Raw genomic sequence first — 22687 nt, 5'->3', positions numbered from 1 at the left:
TTTGTCAAATCGATGTCCATTGAATTTTGTTTCATTTTTCTCAATTGTATAGTCCATTTCTCCACGAACGCAACACCAATTAGGCTGGGATCTCTACTAAAAGTCGCAGTCCAAAGATTTCAGAGACCATTTTCCGTTGATCCATTCCCAATTTGAATTCGATTACCTCTCCAAGAAAATTTGCAACTATACCATGTGTGTCCAGCGCAACACTGTTTACTTGGGATGCGGCGATGCCACATTCCGTATCTATGGTTGCATTCGACAACTACAGGTACGATACAGTCCTCCAAATTGCCCTCGGTTTCAAATACAAGTGGTAGAAATTCCTGGAGTCTGTTCTGGCTGTAGTTATGGACGTCGTCGCCGTGCTCGTGAAAGTCGGGATTCTGCCTGAGGAATTGAATGTCTGGGCGAGAATGGAATTTTGACAGAAATTCTGAATGGGGAGATATTAGTTGATTTAGCCACGAAGTTTCTGGCAGGGGCGACTGGAACTGAATGGCTATGTATCTGCATGTAAAACAATGAAATTAAGATCTGAAATCACTATAGTATGATTGCGGCTCTTTCTTCATTTCTCTCGATAGATTCCTGTGTATATATTGATGAGTGTTTCCAGGGAAAATTAAAGAAGTAGAGCGACCTTCTCAGATTGCATATCATATTACGGTGTCGTTTTGCATTTTTCCTATGCGTGATATCTATGAAATGAATGCCAAGTGACATTGTAAGATTACATGAGCGGGTTATATACTTGGTAGTTCATCACATAACTGGCAAGACGATATTTCCATTAGTGTTATTGTTCATGTGAATCTTTTCTTGCTTTTCAAACTAGATTTTCCGGCACCATGTACCAATGGCCAGATTTGACTACTTATGTGAAGCTCGACTCAATATACATTCACTCGATATCGTATGAATGGTTTGTAAAGCCCACTCCAATCAAACTTTTATCACTCACTCCTATAAAATGGTACTTCTACACCAGATTTCTACATTTAAACTGCAAGAATCGTCTTACAAACAATATTTTCACAACCCCCGGACCCTAAACTTTCAAGTAATCAGCATCACTCTCGAAGCTCAGCAGCGATGTGCATAGAACAGTGGACAATCTTCCCATGTGGGCATAAAGCCATTCGAATACAAGGATGTCTTCAACAGCAGCAGACAAATTGCCATCCTCCTCTTTGTCCGTTCTACCAAGTGACTTTTCTCAATGCCCCGATGGTCTTTAAACCAAAGCCCGATCAACAAGATGAGGGACTAAGCCATGGGAGCTCATTATTCTCTGGATCTGGTGGAAATAAGATTGAGAGCGGATCTCAAGTTCAAGCACAAACTATTGAGAAGATGGCAAAGAATGGTTGGATGGAGATGTAATAGATGTGAGTCTTTTGACACTGGTGGCTGAATGTCTTGTATCGAACCGCCTTCTTTCGCGAGACTTCAAGATAGGCACCTACCCTGGTAGAATAAAAAACTTTGCATTTCCATCTCTGTAAACATGTGGTGTTAGTATTCGTGTGCTCGATCTTTCGCAAGATTCTCGCTCAGACAAAATATTCGTGATTCACTGAAATTTCTGTTGGATGACAATAATCTTGATTGCTAATTTCCGCGTGCTGTAGTAGATGAACACTAATTATCGAAATCAAAATCAAAATTAGAAATATTCACCTCAATTCTTGCAATTTCCCGTCCTAAATGACATACAGCTACCCCCCTCAGCCATCTCTATATCAAGGTTGTAATCCATTCCTGAATCACAATTTTTCATCTTCAAGAACCCAAATAGTCAACTCCACCAGAGTCAAGAAGTCCAAAGTCAAACTTCAACACCTTCAAACAACGCCTCTTCAAGTAAGAGTCTCGATCACTTCCTCAGCTTCGTCAATATCGGCACATCCAGGAACAGATAAATCGGCGAATATCTTAATTCAACCTACCTCATCATGTGTTCAAGCTTGTTGACACACTTCGCCTGCGGACACGCTGGCATGCGTAACACCGAGAAATGCCCAAAATTTAGTCAACTCCAGCTAAGCCATGTAGCAGCCTGCCCAGACTACAAGGCGTACCAGCAAAATCAAGCCGGAAAGTGTTTGGATGCCAAATACAATTGTCACTGAATGGATTCTGGTGATGGATCATGGGGAGTGTGGAGTAGATGCAGTCAAGAATGGGCGAGAGTTCAGATAAACATGACGAAGCTGGATGACAAGATGAAGAATGGGAAATGAAGAGGGAAATGGATGCTGATATGATTGATATTCACAAAAAGGGCTGGACCTGATAATTTTAGTGGAGAAACGAAGGGATGACAGGATCATGGGGTAGCTATTCATCTTCCGGTCACAGAGCAGAAACTCTACGAACCTGAAAGAAGGATCGAGAGTGAATCAAGAACCACACACTGCGAATACAAAACACATCCATTAAAAAGCAATAGCTCATAGACCACAAAGCAAGACAAGAAGTGATTTTAACGACCCCACAGTCCCCATACGTTGAGAATCCACTTCCCCACATCAAATAGGTTCACATCATTGTACTCGAATACTCTTTGTACATCTGTTTTTCTCATAATCGTCCTTGTACACTTGAACTTTGTCTACTTCAGCTACTCTAGAGGTAGGTGACAGATTACACTATAATCGTGACTTTCTTCTCTGCCTCTTCCCTCGCCCTTCTTGCCATTTACAAAGAGATTTTTTTTTTAGAAATGAAGAGCAAGGATTATTCTTGGGAGAGTTTGAGAAGGTGCGCAGTTAGTTTTGATCTCCCAAAATGTGCGAAATCAGCAAAAATGTATCATTAAAATGCCTACTACTGGAATCGAACCAATGATCTTAGCATCGCTGAAATATTTTCCATACAAGTGCTACGCGTTACCACTGCGCCAAGCAGGCTAAACCATTAATTTCCATGGCGTGAATTCGATATATCATACTGCTAGACAAGATGTTCTCCCAAACCGTTGCTAAAGTCACCGAGACAGGAAACTCATGAAGAATCACATCATTCCCTTTTACTACACCATGAGAAGCCGCATCGACATTTCCAAGTTTCTCACCGCTGAATGCGTAGCCCAGAGGTTTGTTTGTGCCGACAAGCGTGCATCGAAGTCAATGGATCATCATGCGATCCGGTACCATAAATTTCCCATTGAGATTGTAACGGCCCTCCGCGAGTTTACTATTCCAGGTACAGGGTTGCAATCCGGTAATGACAGAAACCGCCTATTCGAAACTGCAACCTTATTGAAGTCAGAAAACCCCAGACCTATTATGAAGCGGCGTCTGATATTCAAGCCTTCTGTATGCCAGGAATACAGAGACGAGGCCTCGAAATTCGAATTGAATTCTTCGTTCGAAGGACTTGCCAATACATCACAGTTTTCTCCCAACCCCAAAATTTCGACACTGACGTTCGTCACTTCACAAATTTTTGCCCATGATTGGAAGAAAATTCACCCATCACATCCAGCACAATTGCAATCTTAAATTCATAGGAATCAGCCCCGGGACGAAAGAAACCATCGAATTTCTTCGGTGTAACTGGCAAAAGTCTCTTCGGATTGGGGCTACCATTATCCCTGATGACGGTTTCTACCTTCCTTCTTTCTTTCGTCTTGAATCAAAACTCTTGACTCGGCAGTTTCACCCCACATAGAAGCAGGTGAGGAACGGAGCGATCCCACCTGCTCCACTTACAGCGGTATCGGGAAGGTGGGGGTTTGATACAGAGACACCCAGCTTCGAGCTTCCCAGCCAAGACTTTATTGCAGAATAAAGCTTTCAAGGACGGAGCTTGCTCGTCGGCTGTCTAAGCTGCATGCATGGCTTGATATGTGAATCGTTGTCATACATGATGCATCGTGTATCTTTTCCGGGTTTGTCGAAAACAAGTCGGCAGAATCTTTTTTTTCTCGAATACGAGACTTGTGTGTAATTGGTGGTTAGGATAATAGAGTGAAGAGAAAAGTAGTCCTAAATTATTAGGATGTAGACGTTTCAAAGCAAAGCTAAGCATCAGTAATTTTTATACTATGTACATTGATGTTTTCAAAATCTAAAAGTTCTACTGGTATTGTTACCAGAAAATGCGCCGAAAGGAATCAAATGAGGTCCCTGAACACCATCCGTCTATCATTCAACATCGTAATAATCGAGCCAGCCCGGATATCTACAACAATGCTCTGACCATTCTGCTTGCTTGTTCTTTCTCGTATTGCGATAGTAACTTCTCGTTTTGTGTTGTGAGTGCGGCTAGATTCTATTGGAGACATGTCAGGTACAATACGCAGAATATCTGGAGAAGGAAGAAGGTAAACATACAGAGGATGAAGCTGCCGCGCACAAGTTTTGCAACGCATCTGTAGCTTGGAGCATATCTAATACCTCGCTTTCATTTGCAAAGGTCATGGACTCTTCACTCCCACCCAAAATTATATCCGCCTTGAACATCTCTCCAGAAACCATAAGATCAATGGCTCTTCCATTTCCTCTCTGCTCGGCTCCCTCTACGCTACCTTCAGAGAAGTCAATCCATCCTTCTTCCCTAACAACCTTCACACACCATTTAACATATTCTGTCCACTCTTCCATACTTGGATTCATTTCCCCTTTGGCCATCCATTCTCCCAACATGCCCTCCTCACTTAGATAATTGAGGAATGTATATCGACAAGTTGGATCTAAGCTTGTAGCAAGATCTTGCATGAAGACAGCTTCATTTTTCAAGCCTCCAAGATCTAATTCAGGAGTTTGACTCAGGAATAAGATCGACAACGGACTCCGTTTCACCGTCGCGGTGATAGCGAGACTGAGTTGAGCGATGGAAAAGTTTGTCGATATAATGTCGTATGCGCGCGCGCGGTTTGTGAGATGAGGATGTGGCCGAGGAAGAGATGTTTGGGGAGGATCGTAGCTGGGGGTTTGGAGAGACATTATGCTTTTGTTCTTGTTTCTTGTTTCCTGTTTTTTTTTGCACTGATGGTGACTGAGTTGTAGAAGATGTTGGGGAGGTTTTTAAGGATTCCGAGGACAATGAGACTTGAAATGGGGTGTTGGAGGTGAGAGAGGTATAATGTTAGATGTTGAAACAGAAGAACAAACTAGCATAGCAGGAGAGTCGGTCGAGAAGAATTCTAGATTCAAGAAAAGTAATGTTGAAGATTGTTTGTCCGATCAGCAAGTCGGAATCGTGAAGGCGGTCAAAACATCAATTAGCTTTAGGTAATCTAACAATAAAGTTTGATAAAGCAGGGTACAGTCTTTCCGCTGGGAAAGGATGGGATTAGAGACGGAAGCAAGAGTCATGCCATTTTATCACATGAATGGCAACAGCTCCTCAAGATCCCTACCTGTTGAACTGTTAGTTGATGATGCAGTCGCCAGTATCGGGACCGATGCCTAATCCATCATGACTTTTCCAGGAAGACTAGATTTCAGGTGCTCACTGCGGTGATCATGCCATCGTGGTGGCTAAACTGACACTAACCGGACTACGTCCAATGATTTTCAATCTGATAACTTAACACGCTCCACAATTTTAGGGTTTCAAAACCTTGCAGGAGAATTACCATCTGATAAATATCCTTGGTTTTCTAGTCCACTTCCAGTATTCTACCGTTGTTTGTCCTGTCTTGACACTTGCTTTCCACCGAAACGATGCGGTCAGTACGATAGAAAGCTTGAGAGCTCGCCTGCGCCTGATTGAGTTCTATCTCCGAGATTCGAAAAATACATGTAAATTTTTCAATGGTTCTCATCTGATAAGATCAACTTCTGCTTGCGTTGCAGTGGTTGCACCACATTACCCACAGGCAAAATGCATGTTCCTTGTAGTTGCATCTGGCTCCGAAGCCTGCCAATAAGCAGTGGACCCGCCATCGGCCCGGTACTGAGGGAAAATCGCAACACAAAACCCCATAACATAAAACCCCATAACATAAAGCTGCTGTGCTTATGGAACTCGACATAAGAGAATGACAAGATCCGACAAACCTCGGGCCTAGCTTTTCTTAGAAAGAAACTTGTCCTCGACCTTCCTTTGCTAGGCTCTTGGTGCTTTAGGTTATACATTAGATAAATGATCACGTCCTGTTTGCCAGTACAAATATTGAATGAAGGGGTTGAACGCCATTTGTAGGTAGGCTCAATGTCTCCTCTCCAGGTTCGAGTAATATTGCCGCTGTGGCTGTCACGAAACATGGAAGCCGAGTTGGTCTGAAATTCTTCAAACAATCGACATTTGGAAATGTTCCAACTGAAAATAATAGTCACGAAATTGCTTTCCGATAAGATATGAGCGCGTGTCACGTGATTATATTTAGGGCTGAAATGTGCTGAGCTAGAATCGGTGCTCTGCGACGTTAATCTATCGCATTATTATTGGCCTTACCTATGCAATGAAATAACGAATACACCATCACGTTCAGATGGCTTCGTGATAATTATACGAGACTAAGAGATGGAACTGAACTGTTTGAGCGGATGAACGAACGTTATTCAAACACAAATTGTGATGGTCCAGGCAGCAGTGTACCGCAACAAGATCCGAGTAGTCTCGGGAGCGGCGACCACGATTGGTCCATAAATTCAGAATCTGCTGGCAGTTGTAGTGATAATCGTTCAGTGAACAGTATTACTGTTAGCCAAGGCTTCTCTACAGGATGGTCAAGTAACGGCACGAAGCAAAACGAGCCCTGCAGACCTCGCAAAGGGCACAAAAAGTCGAGACGTGGATGTTACAATTGCAAGAAACGTAAAGTTAAAGTGTGGTTCTCGCTTCACAACATGGAATCTATTTGTGTTAATAATTCTAGTGTCAAGAAACCCTACCTTCATGTCAAAATTGTGCACGACATCAGCTGTCTTGCAGCTACCCTACACTTCCACCTCCAAAGCTACCCGTAAAACCTCACCAAATCGCTATTGCAAGCCCAGTCCCGTATGGAAATCTGCAAGCTACACCCACTATATTCTCCTTAGATGAAATGTTTATTTTTCATCATTTTTTGATGTATGCTCACCCCTATTTGCCCGTAGGGAGCAAGGATAAGTGGGTTGGTCATATTCCAGTCCTGGCTCATCATGTGAGTGTTTTCGTTCTCGACGATTTAGAACATTAGAGGTCTAACAGACAATCTATCTCAAGAATTATTTCTTATTACACGCTATTCTTGGCTTATCGGCATCCCATATTGCGAGCAATTCACCTTTTCTTCCCTTCAATTCTACACTCAATCCAGGAAATCCTGCCAAAAGTTATCAGACACTGTCACTCCACCACCGCATACTCGCCATCTGCGGGCTGTCAGCGCTATTTGCCATACTCGATCCCTTGACCATGACGAAATTCCAAAGACAAACAATCCAAGCGACTCTCTACTTGCTGACCTTTCAATCTTGCTATATGTCTGATCTTTCAGGCTTCTTTGAACTCTTGCATTTTTTTCGTGGCTGCAGCATTCTACGTGATAGCCATCTCCTCAATAGGGAAGACAAAGGGATAGAAATGAGCTTTGATGGGGATGGAGATCATTGGCAACAGATGGAGGGGCGACTCGTTGATCTGCCTAACATTCCTAATCATTCCACCCAGGATGCTAAAGATCGTTGAATCTCGTTAAAGAGATATGCCAGAGAAGTAAAATCAATATGGAATTCTTTGGAATGCTTTCGGCCGTTGTCAAGCAATGGGAGATTTCTTCTCTATCTGGTATTCTTCTCCTCACTATACCTTCTACTTGTTACCTCTTGCATGGCATGTTATGACTGTCTAACACCTCAATAGTGTATTTCAAATTTGTTCAAATCTACCTTGCGATCAGTAAGATGAGTAGTAGTACCTTCTCTGCTTTTATAGATGAAACGAATCAAGCGGCGAGGGTATTAATGGCTCACTTTCTAGCAGTGCAGAAGACTATGGGACCTATTCTTTGTCGTGAAGCTGCAATCAGCAATCCTAGTGGTTTAAACGGTGGCCTTGGAGTCGGGGGTGAGATCAGAGGTCATGAGAAATGTGTGGAGGGAATTTGGAGTCAGTTGACCCGGGACAGTGAAGTGAAATGGAGGGAGTCAATGGAATGGCCAAGGAAAGTTTTCATCATTGAAAATTCGGATAACCTTGAATATTCAAAAGGTTTGTGATGTGTAACTCACATAAATTTCTAACTGTACTGTATCTGTGCATAGGCATACCTCGATAGATTATAACTCTCAGGGTTAGCAGGCGAACTATTCTAATACCGCTACTACGGAACTAGTAGAACATGGTCGGGTTATTTTACATACCATTAGCGGTTGTATCTGATTATTTCTCTCTCTAAAGACTATTTGACAATTCTATCTTGCGCAATTTTTTCGCTCCTACTTGCATTCCAGATTTCTCTTTAGCAACTTCGGTGAAATCAGAATTATACATCTATACATAAGACACACTGATGACTTCTAGTACCGACGCAATCAATTACTTTTGAATGATAGTCCTTGTACAATTCAAAAAGCCTATATCGCTTCCCTCAGCATAATAATGCCGTCAAACTCCGATGCCTAACAGGCGAAAAGATCAAGATTTAAGTAGAAGAAAACATGGGAATGCATGTAGTCGTGGATTGAGAACTCTGAAGGAATCTATTAGAATGTGCCTTCTTAAGCTCTCTTATATCATAATTAATAGCTACTTAAGTGTTATTAAATTAAGAGGTTTATGTCTATAGTCTCAAGTGCGAACCCTCTTTATTCTTACCTAGATAGTAGAGCTCTACTTATATCATGCAAGTAAGCTCAGATATCCAGCCTATAAGATGATTCATGCCGCTATTGAGATTATTGATCATGTTGATGCTGAACGGAAGTATTTTAGTATACGTTAGGTCAATTGGGTAAACCAAAACTTCTTTGCTCAAGTCTATTACTCACAAAAAATCACTGAATATTCAGTGCTGAGGATTCATCGTGCATACCTAGATATTGAATGTCTAGAATCAATAGTTTAACTAATCAAACCATTAAGGCTTTGTTGTTTCAGCCCGAAGAGTGTCTGAAGAAGACCATCATAAGTACTCCTAACGAATGCTACTCAACCCCCACAAACATCAGACAAGAACCCCTGAGTCTCGCTAATCCTGTCAAATATGCAACAATATCAAAAGCAATGATCATCAAATGAGAATCACTGCAACTTCCATCTCGGTAAGCTCCATATGTTCACTCCCGCAACTCACCTGCCTTGTCAATTCACCTGTTAGCCTTACTCACATGACTTCCCATGTCTGAGTTTTCAGGCAGGGAGGGGTTGCAACAATGGAATCTTCGAGGTCCGTGTAACTTCTTCAAAGATTACCTACTTTGTACCTGATCAATCTTGGTTTTAAATAATTCGAACAACAATTAACTGGTATGTCACCATATGTTTCATCAATTCATCAACCCTTCACGATCGTTTATCTGATTTGAAAGTTCTTTCATGCTAATGTGACTTTGCACAGTATAAAAGGCGCGCGTCTTATTGTAAAATACAATGGATGAATATTACCAGAACCCACACTATCCTGTTCCTGATGCTGGCGAGAATACAATGGATGAATACGACTATCCTCTTACTGGCGCTGGCGATAATACAATGGATGAATTCTACAATCCTGTTATTGACGCTGGCGACAATACAATGGATGAATATCACCAGAATCCGTACTATCCTATTACTGACCCCCAGCAGTACTCTTCTTTTCCTCTTGAGAACGCAGACATGTTTGCTGATCCTGACCAAGATATTGATTTCCATTTTCTTAGCCGTCAGCTTCAATTGCATAATGAACACCTCCAAAATGAAAATGATCAGCTTCAGTTGCAATACAACCAACTTCAAAGACAGCACAGTGATCTCCAAGACAAGCAAAACGATCTTCAAGACAAGCATGACGAGCTACAATCAAGGCATCGCCGACTTCAACTTCATATTCACGATGACCCAATTGCTGCTAAACGTCTTTTAGTCGCTGCGAGAAAAATCTACAGTGCCACTTTGGCTCAAGATGATGATGAGCATGAAGCGCCTGCTGAAAATGTTGCACCTGCTGGCGGCCATCGCTACATAACAAGAAGCACTCAAAAGACCCAACCTGCTGTCATGGGAAAACGTAAGGTTTCCGTTCAGCCCACCATTTGATTACCTTTGCTGATTTCTTGTAGCTGTTGAAGATGACGACTCCAATCTTACCTCTGATGTTGAATATGCTCCCGGCTCCGAAAGTGTCTCCGATGAAGAAAGTAAGACTATATTTTACATGATAATGGGAACTCTTTACTGATAAATTTCCATAGTGGAGAATGAAGATTACGAACCTACTACCAAATCAGTTGCTCCAGCTACTGCTGCACATCAAGAGGTTAGATTCGCCGTGAAGAAGGATCTTGAACAAAACATGCTAATATACCATCGTAAGCCGTCTGCATATCGCGTAGTCTTTATGACGAAAGAAGAGTTTTACCATGTTAGAGGCGGGACTCGTGTTGCTCCACGAACCTTTTCTACGCCAGACGAGAATGGTAATATTCAGGATTACGTGCGCATTCGAATCACCGAAGCTGAGAGTGAGAGACTTGATGCGTGAGTCTCATTTCATATTCGATCTAATCACTTATAATGCAAGCTAATACATCCAAGTTGGCGTGCCAGACACGGACGCAAGCCACATGAAATCCGCGAAGGTACCAAGGATGCTGCTGCCAGAGAGCTTTGAAGATTGAACCCCCCTCTTGCCATCCAGCCACGTAAGACTATCTAGTGGAACAAGGAAAGAGAAAACATTCCTGACCTTTGAATTGTCTCTACTGTCTGGTATGCCAGTTCTGGCCAAATTTCGAGATGATCGTTTGCGTGATCCCCAGGGAACAAACGAGAAAGTTTTTGAAAAAAGATAGAAGATCTCTTAGTGTTTTCTAATACTAATACTACTTCTATCCGCTTCAATTGCATATTACCTGCCGTGAAGCCTGTTCGATGAATCATACTTACTGTAGAACTACACACCTAAGCCCGAAAAAATCAGCAAATTATGTCACCGAAGAACACTTTGATTCTCGTCGTCTCGGACAGTACAAGAGGTGAGGGTGGTTAAGTGAGGCAAAGTACTTGTATACTGACCTATTACATATCCAATTCAAAGTAATGATTTTGTCTTCAAATGCTTGCTTGTTTCGTTTTCCTGCTCGAGAGACTTCCCCCAATAAAACTTTTACCTTTCCCCTGTGACTCTTGACGGTACAATTGGACTTTGTTACATCATCACACCGAGGTCTTCATATGTTTGTAATTAAGGTAATGAAAGATGAGATTCCTTCCTTCTTTTCACGATAGTAATCGAGCATCCATAATTTTCGATTTTGTCTCCAATCAAAGTTTATGCGACTGTATTTCTGGCTCCCAGAACGTCCTCTTTGCCTACAATGTCTTTTGCCTTGGATCTTAGGAAGTATCAATGAACTATTAATGATATTCTGATGTTTGAGGGGTATCAGCAACCTGACTACATCACAGAGAACTTGATTGGTTCTGTCACAGGAACAGGACAAGCATACAATTCTGGAAACCAGGACCTGGATCATTTGGCAAATTATGAGACTGTGTAAATTTGATGACCCTTTTGCTGGAGAGCGTTCATCAATCTATCTGATTTTTCGCTCTACAAATGTTAATTGTGATTGATAATCCAATTTGTGACCTCGGAATTCTTATGCTTTGGGGGCAAAATGGTCGTAGCGTTTGGTCTTCATCTTGAGCAACAAGTTCATCATATAGCGACAACTTCGGACGATCTTCTTTCGCATATTTCTAAGTCAAGTGCTTTCTCTCCTGTTGATCTAAAATCACCAATCATATGCAGTAATCTTGCACGGTGAGACTCTCGAAACCAGACCAAGAAAATTATTAGTTCTCTATGAAGAATTTCTAGCTTCCGAATCTTCCGGATAGGAGTTTTCGTTTCATTTGCCTTGCAGATATGTTCCGGGCATCGCCTGGTGTCTTTTCACTGTACGGGTGAATTGAATCGCATATCTAGATCCAGGATTGATCATGGTGTGTTGCTTTGGAGGAATAGTAAGCAAGCCACTGCTTACGCACCCCACTATTTATGCATGGCATATAAACTCCAAATTCCTTTAAATTCGTCGCGAAGGGCGAACGTAACATATATTCCAGCCTGATAGACATCTTGGTAAATATTCAAGGTCAAAAATCGACAATAATTAGGCTATTTATATATACCTTACGTGCATGTAAGGGGCAATCGACGCGCGAATTATATGATAATCCAGATATGGTAGATGACGCCTGGAAGTTAAATCGGTTTATGGTGCTTTCGCAACAATAATCTGGCAACGATGATCGCTCTACGGCGTCTCGTATTGGAGTATCGTAGACTGCTGAGAGATTAAATTAATGTTGTCTTCCACGCGAAACTCTCACCTCATTCGGAGAACGAATCGAGTAATCTTTAGTGTTGAGTAAACGTGGAAGTAAAAATAAGCTTTTGTCTTCCCTAATAAAATGTATCAGCATCCATACTAGACGGCTTGTATAATATTTCTGCGCTAGTATGGATTGAAGAATTTATAATCGGTGTTAATGTGGAACGATGATGCAAAGTTGTCATCCTCGACTGAAACCTCAGCTTACCCTCGAACAAGTGGAGTCGGGATCGTATACCTGTCAGATTATATCATCAGTCAATGCCCAGATTGAGAACAATCGCAAGTATTACAATCACTACATACCGAGGCAGTTCACATGAGCCATTGCGTGGGTACACCAAAAATCAATCTTTGTAAATCTGCTGTTCCTCAGATATCTCGATATTTATTCACCCAGCACCGATTTCAAATATCAATCGAACCAACAAGAAGCCACGAAAATGCTAGAACAATGTGGTTGACGTTAATATAAAGGAAATATCAACAATATTATATTTGAAGTAGACCTCCTTGCAATTGTAAGGATGACTAAGAGTGAAACAGGTGAAGAGTTACGATATTTGGTGTTTCTTGCCCAGGCTTCTTTCAATCGTTAGCCACTATGGGTAGCAACTTACACTTGGTAGTTTCTTTCTCTGAAGTCGATATTGTGAATGTGAAAAGGAATACGGTACGGCGACGGTACCATAGTTCGTATCAACTTCGAGTAATATCTTGCTGATCTTCATGGCCATGCTCTTGAGTGACTGGCCAATTCACCGGTGCTTATTAGTCTTGTACCAATATACCTTACTGACCGTGATTTGCAAGCCCGACAATCGTATACTTATGCTCCAATCGTGTTGACTAAACATTTACTGTGCCAACAGTACATCGCTAGCGTGTTGACATGTCAAGAAATACGGACGACACGCGATTTTCGATCCGCTGACACTTGCGGTAACTAACCTTGGAGAGGCAAAAGATTGATACGTATTCAACTTTTATCAATAATCAGATTGCATGAATGGGGTTGAAAGCAAAATTGCAAATTATCAAGACCCCTCATTCAAAGACCCAACAGCGAAAGCATCCAGTCTTAATATCTAGAGTTCTATAAAGAGGCCATAGAAGTCCCCCTCTAGAAAATCACTTCACCAACAGAACATCACATCTATACATCTCCAATCGATCAAGCCTCCCATAACAAGAAATCTTCAGATATATTTATACCAGTAGCTACTTTCAAAATGAAGCTCATTTATACTACCAGCATCATCACCGCCATCTTGGCTACTGTTGTACCAGCTCTCCCCGTCGCTGATGCCGAAGCTAATGCTGCCATGATTCTCGAGAAGAGAGGCAGTACTCAATTCGCAGTCTACACTGATTCTTGTACGTTGATCTCATAACAATTTTCTCCTTATTACTCTAACTAATTCTTGAATGGCAGCTTGCGGTGGTGGTGCCGTTATTTTCACTGATGGAGCTGCTACTACGAAAGGCAACTTTGGAGCCACTCAACACAGCATCAAGATCTTGAGCTTGACTCCAAACTACCACGTCACCTTTTATACTGGTCTCAACCAAGGAGGTGAAAAGTCCCAGTATGGAGCTGCTTCAGTTGGAAGCTGTGTTGCAAATGTCAACTTTCTGAGCTACGGATTCTACTCCGGAGCTTAAATGAAAGGTCAGAGAGGATGTCAATAAAGGCTAGGATCGGAATATGGTAGTGAAAGAAACTTGACGGAAAATGAAGGAAATAGAGGATCGAAGAAGTAGCGTTTTAATCAGTCATTCATTAATTTGGCTGAGAATGTCTGTCTCCGAACTGCAGCGGGGAGTCTGCAGACTTCTTGTGTCCATCTAGTCACTCTTTAACGAAATTATAAAACAGACGTTCACTCTATCTATCTCATTGCAAATAATTTTAGGAAAGGTGAGGTGTAGTTTAATTCTTCCTTTTATTATTCCTCTGCTTCTTCTTCTTCCTCTTCCTCATCTCCATTCTATTCATTATCTCTTCCCTCCTCATCTTCATCTTCCTCTTCCTCTTCATTCTCTTTCCCTTGATATTTAATCAATTTTCCAATCTCCAAATACAAATTTTCTTTATTTACAATTGAATCTAACTTTTCATTTTTATATTAATAATTTTTAAACAAAATTAAATCAAAATAACGATTATTTGATTAATATTGATATTCTTTTTATCAATATTTTTCTATCTTTTTTAATAAATTTCTTTATTAATTTAATAATTTCTTTGATTTCGTTTTTATGAAACCTGAGATAATCAAAAGTCTTTTCAGCACTTTTGAAACACTTAGTTTCTTATTTTTTTGAATAGTATTTGCCTTCACCAGGGCTAGCTCGCTTTTTGCTAGTATCTGCTCGAAGTCTATGGGAGATATTAGTCTTAATGCTGTTAAAAGAATGAGGTTTATATAATTGTATTGATATAGCTCCGCCTTTTCCCCAAGAGTTGGGAGGTATCCTCTAACATAGTACAAGTCTATCAATGGTTCCAGTGCTTTATGCCTGCACTCATTAGCTGTCTATCTACCTCAGCTTCCTAGTCGCATTAAAGTGAGAGCTCTGGGGTATGAATAGCTCTCGTTAGGCACTTGGTGGTTCTGTTCAGATCGCCACGAATCTATTAGTATTTCTTTTACGAGTCTTATGGAGCCAAAGCGGATGGCTTCATCACAATAGAAGCAATAGTCATAAGAGATCTCGACTTGTTACAATCGAGCACATCAAATTTTCATTGGCCTCCCTTGCTCTATACATGTTCTTCTAGCTTTATCCCTCTTATCCACTCCTCCACGCCTGTCAATGATTTACCCACAATTCCATATGCTAGCGCACAAAAGCCCCCACTAAGAATATTAGACCTCTTTCACTCTCATGCTATGCAGTGATCTGAATATAATTTATAAAAATTACATTATTCATATCTAATCGAAAATCTTTGATGGTCTAACGGTCATGATTTCCGCTTGTCATTAACCTGATAAGTCCGCGGGAGACCGGGGTTCGACTCCCCGTCAGAGAGTCACTCGTGATCCTGAGTTCATGTAGCTTTACTTTTTGATGTTTTTGCAAAATCTTTCTACAGAGTTTTGATTGAGTGAGCCCTTTTGGTTTTGCCCGGCAGGATAAATGAAGGGGTAAAATGGTCAAAGCGCCGGCAATTTTTTTTTCTCTTAGCGAAACGTTCGAAGGCGGTCAATGGAAAACGGCAAAAAGCGTACTCGTGATTATATAATCAAAGTCCATCAAATCACGACCAGCTCAGAAAATTGAGGCATGGCTCGAACCAGCGGATTACCTCAATGACTTCAGCGAATTAAATCGACATATAGCTTCACGAGCTCCTGGTACCGGTATTTGGGTTTGTGACACTCCTCAATATCAACAATAGCATAATAGAGACGATCATGGCAGTCTCTGGGTCAAAGGTGTACCTGGAGCTGGAAAGACGGTGATTTCTGCTTGCTTAGTGCATCATTTGAGGGCCACTGAAAACAATCCTGTTCTGTCAATCTTTCTTCATTATACAACTGAATCGAACAGAGGATCACGAAATCTCGTTTGTGATTGGCTGCTTTAGCTCTTACGATACAGCGTTGATCTCCAGGTCGCCCTAAACGCTATTGTGGACACCAAATTGGAGGGCTTTCCGGATGGGCAACTATGGACTATCTACTCCATGGTCTGTCTTCAGTTAAAAAGGTTTACTGCGTCGTTGATGCCTTGGACGAGGTTGATATCGTAGAAGAGAAGGATCTCTTACAAAGACTCAACAATTTAGCGACGTTTCGACTACAGTACGTCAAAATTCTCATGGCAAGTCGTCCAGTTCAACAATTGCAACTCAGACTGAAGGATGCTTCTATGATTCATATCAGTCTCGAAGACGATCGTGTTGGCAGAGATATAAATCTTCTTATCTCCGAATGTTTAAGAAACATGTTTGAAAGACATAATCCGGATTTAGAACTGACATTACATTCAATTATATTTGATGGATCTACCGGAGTCTTTCCGTACGCTCGCCTCCTTTTAGACTCGCTAATGTCAGCTCTGATCTCGAAACAACATTTGCCCAAGGTGTAATCGTGGACGTGATGAGTGTCGCTGTGATTGGTCAATAGCCACCCTTTACAGCATCGGTTTTCGGAAGGCAAAGCTTGATCACCTTTCCTTGACTACGCCATCCGAAACCGGACGTACCATAGGAATCGTTATGACATTGAGCACAAGTCTGTTTTCGATGCAGTATCGGCATTTTCAGATCCAAAAAGTATAGGCTTTAGAAGATGGCTATCACTTGATTGGGGCATTCGATTTATCACGAAAGACTCAGTAGTGCCATCGCCAGCGCACATGGCTCCATTCAGCGGAATGAGTAGCTATCTAAAATTACTCTTATCTAAAACTGAGGATATCAATTGAAAAGACACTCGAGACAGTACTATGCTACATTGAGCTTGTCAACGTGGCCATCTCCAAATAGTTGAGCTTTAACTACACTATCGTGTCATAGTTGACAACGAAGATGATTCTCATCAAAGAATCATTCATGAAGCTGCTCGCAGAGATTCCGCTCTCATTGTACTGGCTCTACTGAAAGCTGGTGTGAATCCAACCAGAAGTACCGATGATAATTCTCGGCCTGATTCGGAAGTGTGCGCTAGGAATAGAGAAGCTGAGTCTGGGACTACGCTGGATTATATGTGCGCAAATAGACATACAGGAATTATCCTTGTGATTGTACCTTTTCTCGACATGAGAGGCGTCGAGGAGTCATTATGGCGATGTTTAATCGATGTTTAATCAAAAGCAGTACTAGCCATACTTGCCAACACCAATGTCTAGATAAGTTGTTTATACAAAGGTACTACTTTGCTTTACGCTGCAACGATGGGTGAGTATCCAGGTTGATTAGAGCAAGTATTGATTAGGAATGCAGATCCAAATGCTTTTTCCGAACCACGAATGCCAGATCGTCGGCAGCATCCTCCAAAGACTCGAGTAGAAAGTATTTTCAGAGCACAGCGTTACACGTTCTTGCAGAAAGGTGGAGTGATGACAATCTAGTCCATGCTAGAGAGCAAATCCTCAACCTGCTCCTGAAGTATGGAGCGAATCTTGAGGCAAAGGATAGCAATGGGCGTACTCCTCTTTGGTTGTGTTTTACATCACATACAACCGTCGCAAAATTGGGCATAAGATGTTTCCTGAACGCAGGGACCAATGTGACGACGAAGGATGAAAAAGGACATGGTGCAATATACAATATTTTAGCCCAAACTAAGGATGTCGAATTACTAAAGCTACTCATCCATCATGGAGCCGATGTTTCGTAAGTCTACCCTCTGCTATTACCCCTCCGTCATGCCGTATCGTATCAAAATTCGGTTTAGTAACCTAATTGAAACCCCAAGTTTCCTAATTGACTTACAACAATTACAGTGCCATCTCTAAAGATGGTGAATCATCTCTTGAGGCCTTGTTCGCATACCGATTTACAACCAGAGATACCGATAGCTTTGATACCACTATTCAGTTCTTGGTCAAAAATGGCGCCAGATGTGATGTTCAACATGTGAAACGCGTGTCAATCATTGAGCGCGTAGCGAATTCCAAAAATTACAGCATTGAAACTTTCAGAATTCAGCTTCATTACTGCACAGACAAGGAGACGAAAAGGCGTTGTCTTTTATTATTGAATAAAGATGCCCAGGAAGATATGATGAAATTTGACTAAGAAATTTCATTTTCTGGTGTATCACTGGAAGAAAGGGACGAGAAAGGTTGCACTGCGTTGATTTAAGAAGATGAAAAGGGGACATCTGCTTTGGATGCAGCTGACGCATTTGAGAAGAAGGATATCCAAGGATTGCACAGGAAGATGTGCAGAAAGTGAAATGAGATCTTAAGTCAACTACCCCACTTTCCGACCACCCCCTATTTCCAACCACCTAAAAAAATCATATTATCTATACTTAAAATTTTAATAACTCAATAATTATTAAATTTCAATAAAATCGTTTATAGAATCATTTTCTATAATATTAAAATTATTATCTTCTTTAATTTTATAATCTCCTATTTTAATTTATATATATCTTATAACTCTAATCCCTATAAACTTTGAATTTGGAGATATTATAATCTTTTGTCTTTTTCTAAATAATATTTTATTTAATTGATATTCTAGTTTTTTAATTTTATTTTTTATTTTTAAAAATTTATAATTTTTAGTATTAAATTCTTTTATAATCTTGCGAAATAATAATTTTTGTATTAATAAATTAATCTTTTTTTCTTAAATTATTATATCTCTATATTTTCTAATATTAGCTTCTTTTCAAAAGGTTTTTTATTAAATAAACAATAAATATATATTCTATTAAAAAATAGAATTATTATTAGATTTAGAATTAAATAATAAAATCTCTCTATTACTATTTTTAAGCAAAAATTAATTTATAAAAGATTTAGTTATATTTTTAGATTAAGAATCACTAGCTTGCTACTCAAATTTGATATTTTGAATAATTAAACCTTCTATTCTAGCTTTTTAATAGCAAAAAAGGAAATTGTACTTTCTAATTAATAAGGAATTGGATAATAAACTTAATTTATTAAGTTCAATTCAATATATATTTTTTAGAAATGAAAATATAAATAAATTAAGTAATTGTAATATATATAATATATATAATAGAAGAAATAAGAGATATATATTGTTATTGACATATTTTAATATAAATATTATAGTTTTATAGCTTTTGTATTTATTCAAAATAAGAAATTTTAAATTTTTCAGTTAAATAAAAATAATTTGAGAAATATAGATCTTTTTCAGTCATTTTAAAGTTATAATATTTATAATCTATTTATTTTCTATAATAATAAAGTTTCAATTCTTAAATAGAATTAAATTAATTAGAAACTATTATTATTGAATTGATTTTTTTTTATATATTATAAAAGAAATAATGCTTTTTCTATTAATTAAAATATATTTTATAAAAAAAATCCAAATTCAAGATTCAGATTACTTTTTTTGAATAAATCTTTAATTAATACTTTTTATTATTAATTTATTAAAATCCTAACTTTTCATTATATCTACTTCATTCATATTCTATTTATTAGCTAATTTAATAATCTTGATTTTAGGGATTACAAGATTTCAGAATCATTTCTTAATAATATCAGATATAATACCTAAAATTTATATAGAATCGATTTGATATTACTTTTTAGTTTTAATATTAAAATATCTTTGAAAAAAACTATATATCCATTTCTTTTCAAATAAAGAATCCTTCTCTTATATAATAAGAAAATACTCTACTATCTTTTTAATTTAATAATATATAAAATTAATACCAAAAGCTTTTTATATTAATATTCATTCTGCTAATCAATTCTTCTAAATTAAAAATAATTTTTAAAGTATTTGAATACCTTTTTAATATAAAACTTTATTATATATTTAATTATAAAATATAATATATAGAATACTATAATCCAAGCTAATTTTTTATATACTTACTTTATTTGTAATTACTTTAAAAGCTTTTATGATATTATTTTCAATATATTTATTCTTTATATTACAATTATAATAATATCAAAATTTCAAATTAATTGATTAAAGTATTATTGAGTTATTCAAAATATAGATTTTATAATTATTCAAAGCAGTGTGGTTTTTGAGGTGGTTGAAAAGAGGGGGTGGTCGGAAAGTGGGGTAGTTGACTTAATTATATATCGCGGTTGAGGAAGGAGAGGAGCTCACCACTTGTAGGGAAAGGCGCGAATAGAGATGAGCCTTTTGTCAAGTTCTTTTAATATGACAAGGCTTAAAGGAGCATACTTGCTTGTCAATGAAGCTCGATTGTACAGAATGGGTTCTAGTAACTCAATAAATTTGATATACAGAGCCTGACGTGATGGGAAATAAAAACTGTAAGATCAAAGATTTATTGTTCAGTTTGTTTCGATCTTTAGTAGTCATTTATCCAATTTTAATGTGATGAAAAACCTCTGTATCTTCAATAACAAGGAAGATGTACATTGAAGGTGTTTCATATTCACAGAATCAAAGGCACTCTGCTCTGTTGGTGTGTCTGTTGGAGTGACTACTAATCGATTGACAAGCTAGCTTCTGGTTCTCCCACTCAGTCTTGTCCTTTGGCACTGGGCATCCTTATCCGAAGACCGAAAACACAATGCTGTCCTATCCAAATTGTCTTTCCATCAATCGATTAAGTCCGGAGATTGCCTTTGTAGCAAGAAGTGAATTCCTTCCAAAACTAAAGGAACTTCGCACTCACACACAAATTTAAATCTTCTTCATTCCAATTTTCTCCAAAACTATCTTAGGCTCAAGTCTTCGATCTTTTTTGCCTTGTCAGTTTCTTCTTTCGAGAATTCCAATTCCGAATGAACCAACACTTCTCAAGTATTTGCAACGCTCTGTTTCCAGTACGACAGAATTTAATAAGATTACCCAGACCTTTCGGTCAAGGAGAAGCTCATTGGCTCTATGAGCCGGCGATCCTCGTAAAAGACTTTCCCAAACTCCTCGTGCCAGCAAGTTCACGGTAAGATCCCCGACGCGGGGTTATTCAAGCTTCTGCTGATACAAAATAATTTCCGAAGACACAAGATGCACTTGCCATCAGATGACTTTCTTCACCAAAGCGCTCTTGGAGCATGGTCGACTCGTAAGTCATCATATTTTGAGTCAGTAAAAATCACCAACACTAGTCAGGAGTGCGTTTTATCGAACCTGCTATTAATCTGCGCTTGGCTGCATTGGCACCAGAAATGATTACTGGTTAGCTCATGGTGGTGGTTCTCGCGGCGCTCGCACTGTAGAGACTATCTCATTTGTATCGACATGTAAAAATACAAGTCAGCTCCGACTCAAACCACACAATTCATGTTTTGCTAACATCACCGAAGCAGATCCACACTTCATAGTATTTGAAAGGCTCAATACACTTGCAGAACGAGAAAGATGATGCTTGCTCCCTGCAGTGCCGGTCGACAGATTGATCGACTCAGAATGAGATTCTCCGCTCTGAGAACTCTTATTTACTAGCGCTGTGTAGACCGCCATTATACATTACAATTATTGTTTGCCGCTTCTGCTGTGGGGGGTATTGAATTTGTATCATTATTGTACTACCATTGACTATTCGTTCACAATGAATTAATATTGGAACTTTCTGCCTTGGCCCATCACAACGAGGTGTTCTCAATTTCAAGTGCTGGAAGGTACTTGCTTAAATATTTTGTGAAGCTACCAGATTGTTGAAATATAATAAGGATATTGATGAACTATGCACTATAGACAGCTGAGTGAACTAACAACCACCAGCACTTATTAGACAAACATCAAACAAAAAATCTTGTAGGGGCCCACGATGCGCAACAAATACTTATCATTTGACTTCATAATAAGCAGAATGCTAGGGGAAGAGCGACGCATAGGATAAAAGACTCAAATGCTAGCTATCAAAGAACATCCTACCTCGTCATTTTTAACTACCTCTTGCTTCAAAAAGTCAAAATCTGACGTCCACCCCAAATCTAAGGTTTCCGAGGCTCAGAAAAACCTGTGAGATATGAAACGTAAGCAGCTGGTGGACCGACTTGGTAGTCTTGAACAGTGGCTTTTTCTTATGTGAAGACAACTTGTCTCATCAAGACGATAGGTGATTTTTCATCGTGCGAGGATCGTATGTATCTTCCTCCTTAGCAATGTGTCTTCCTAAAAGTTGCTCCCAGATACCTCAATCTGAGCTATAAAAAGCCTGGAATTAGAGTATGAGTTCAAAAAAGAAGGAGATGATAGCCAAACTTAATGTTTGGGAGCCCATGTTAGGCAAGTGCAATCCTTTCAATCACCTAGGTGAAGAGTTTGTTCCTTTCCAGAATCCAATCTCCAGGATCCGAAACAACTTTTGCAAACAAGACTTCTGTTTGTGGCGACCATGTCTATGTGGGATTATATGCATCTTCCTCCATATGAGGATGGGGTTTCATCTTTTAGCCTCAGCAACGAAGAAGTAGTATTTCTAAGGCAGAAGAACATTATCTTGGGAAATGAATTTGAAGGACAGTGGAAAATTAACCCGGCCTTTTTAAGTAAGTTACGTCTCGTATATGCAAAAAATTGTGTA

General features: G+C 39.4%; 7 protein-coding genes across 7 annotated transcripts; 6 read left to right on the top strand and 1 right to left on the bottom strand.

Annotated features, from left to right (window-relative positions):
• Positions 1-3047: 3047 nt before the first annotated feature.
• On the top strand, positions 3048-3512 carry EAE97_011036 (uncharacterized protein; the record flags this gene model as incomplete). Its single annotated transcript, XM_038881551.1, has 1 exon — positions 3048-3512. One exon carries the CDS (start codon positions 3048-3050, stop codon positions 3510-3512), a length of 465 nt encoding a protein of 154 aa, XP_038727710.1.
• Positions 3513-4194: 682 nt separating this feature from the next.
• On the bottom strand, positions 4195-4958 carry EAE97_011035 (uncharacterized protein; the record flags this gene model as incomplete). The annotated part of the gene is made up of 2 exons (XM_038881550.1): positions 4195-4284; positions 4347-4958. The coding sequence occupies 2 exons, from the start codon at positions 4956-4958 to the stop codon at positions 4195-4197; spliced, it is 702 nt and encodes a 233-aa protein (XP_038727709.1).
• Positions 4959-6506: 1548 nt separating this feature from the next.
• Positions 6507-7635, top strand: EAE97_011034 (uncharacterized protein; the record flags this gene model as incomplete). Its single annotated transcript, XM_038881549.1, is given in 3 exon segments — positions 6507-6824; positions 6839-7108; positions 7171-7635. The coding sequence occupies 3 exon segments, from the start codon at positions 6507-6509 to the stop codon at positions 7633-7635; spliced, it is 1053 nt and encodes a 350-aa protein (XP_038727708.1).
• A 38-nt stretch (positions 7636-7673) lies between these two features.
• Positions 7674-8290, top strand: EAE97_011033 (uncharacterized protein; the record flags this gene model as incomplete). The annotated part of the gene is made up of 2 exons (XM_038881548.1): positions 7674-7734; positions 7810-8290. 2 exons carry the CDS (start codon positions 7674-7676, stop codon positions 8163-8165), a joined length of 417 nt encoding a protein of 138 aa, XP_038727707.1. The 3' UTR covers positions 8166-8290.
• Positions 8291-9537: 1247 nt separating this feature from the next.
• Positions 9538-10759, top strand: EAE97_011032 (uncharacterized protein; the record flags this gene model as incomplete). Its single annotated transcript, XM_038881547.1, has 4 exons — positions 9538-10156; positions 10209-10286; positions 10341-10626; positions 10684-10759. The coding sequence occupies 4 exons, from the start codon at positions 9538-9540 to the stop codon at positions 10757-10759; spliced, it is 1059 nt and encodes a 352-aa protein (XP_038727706.1).
• Positions 10760-13720: 2961 nt separating this feature from the next.
• EAE97_011031 (uncharacterized protein) lies at positions 13721-14153 on the top strand (the record flags this gene model as incomplete). Its single annotated transcript, XM_038881546.1, has 2 exons — positions 13721-13865; positions 13924-14153. The coding sequence occupies 2 exons, from the start codon at positions 13721-13723 to the stop codon at positions 14151-14153; spliced, it is 375 nt and encodes a 124-aa protein (XP_038727705.1).
• A 1495-nt stretch (positions 14154-15648) lies between these two features.
• On the top strand, positions 15649-18437 carry EAE97_011030 (uncharacterized protein; the record flags this gene model as incomplete). The annotated part of the gene is given in 11 exon segments (XM_038881545.1): positions 15649-15729; positions 15748-15867; positions 15898-16065; positions 16087-16188; positions 16209-16552; positions 16587-16738; positions 16756-16884; positions 17023-17212; positions 17233-17403; positions 17449-17841; positions 17952-18437. 11 exon segments carry the CDS (start codon positions 15649-15651, stop codon positions 18244-18246), a joined length of 2145 nt encoding a protein of 714 aa, XP_038727704.1. The 3' UTR covers positions 18247-18437.
• Positions 18438-22687: the final 4250 nt, after the last annotated feature.

The sequence above is a fragment of the Botrytis byssoidea genome (assembly GCF_014898295.1).
Source record: "Botrytis byssoidea strain MUCL 94 chromosome Unknown BBYS_032, whole genome shotgun sequence".
Taxonomy (NCBI): domain Eukaryota; kingdom Fungi; phylum Ascomycota; class Leotiomycetes; order Helotiales; family Sclerotiniaceae; genus Botrytis; species Botrytis byssoidea.
The sequence above is the reverse complement of the archived record's forward strand: the minus strand, read 5'-3'. Positions and strand labels throughout refer to the sequence as shown.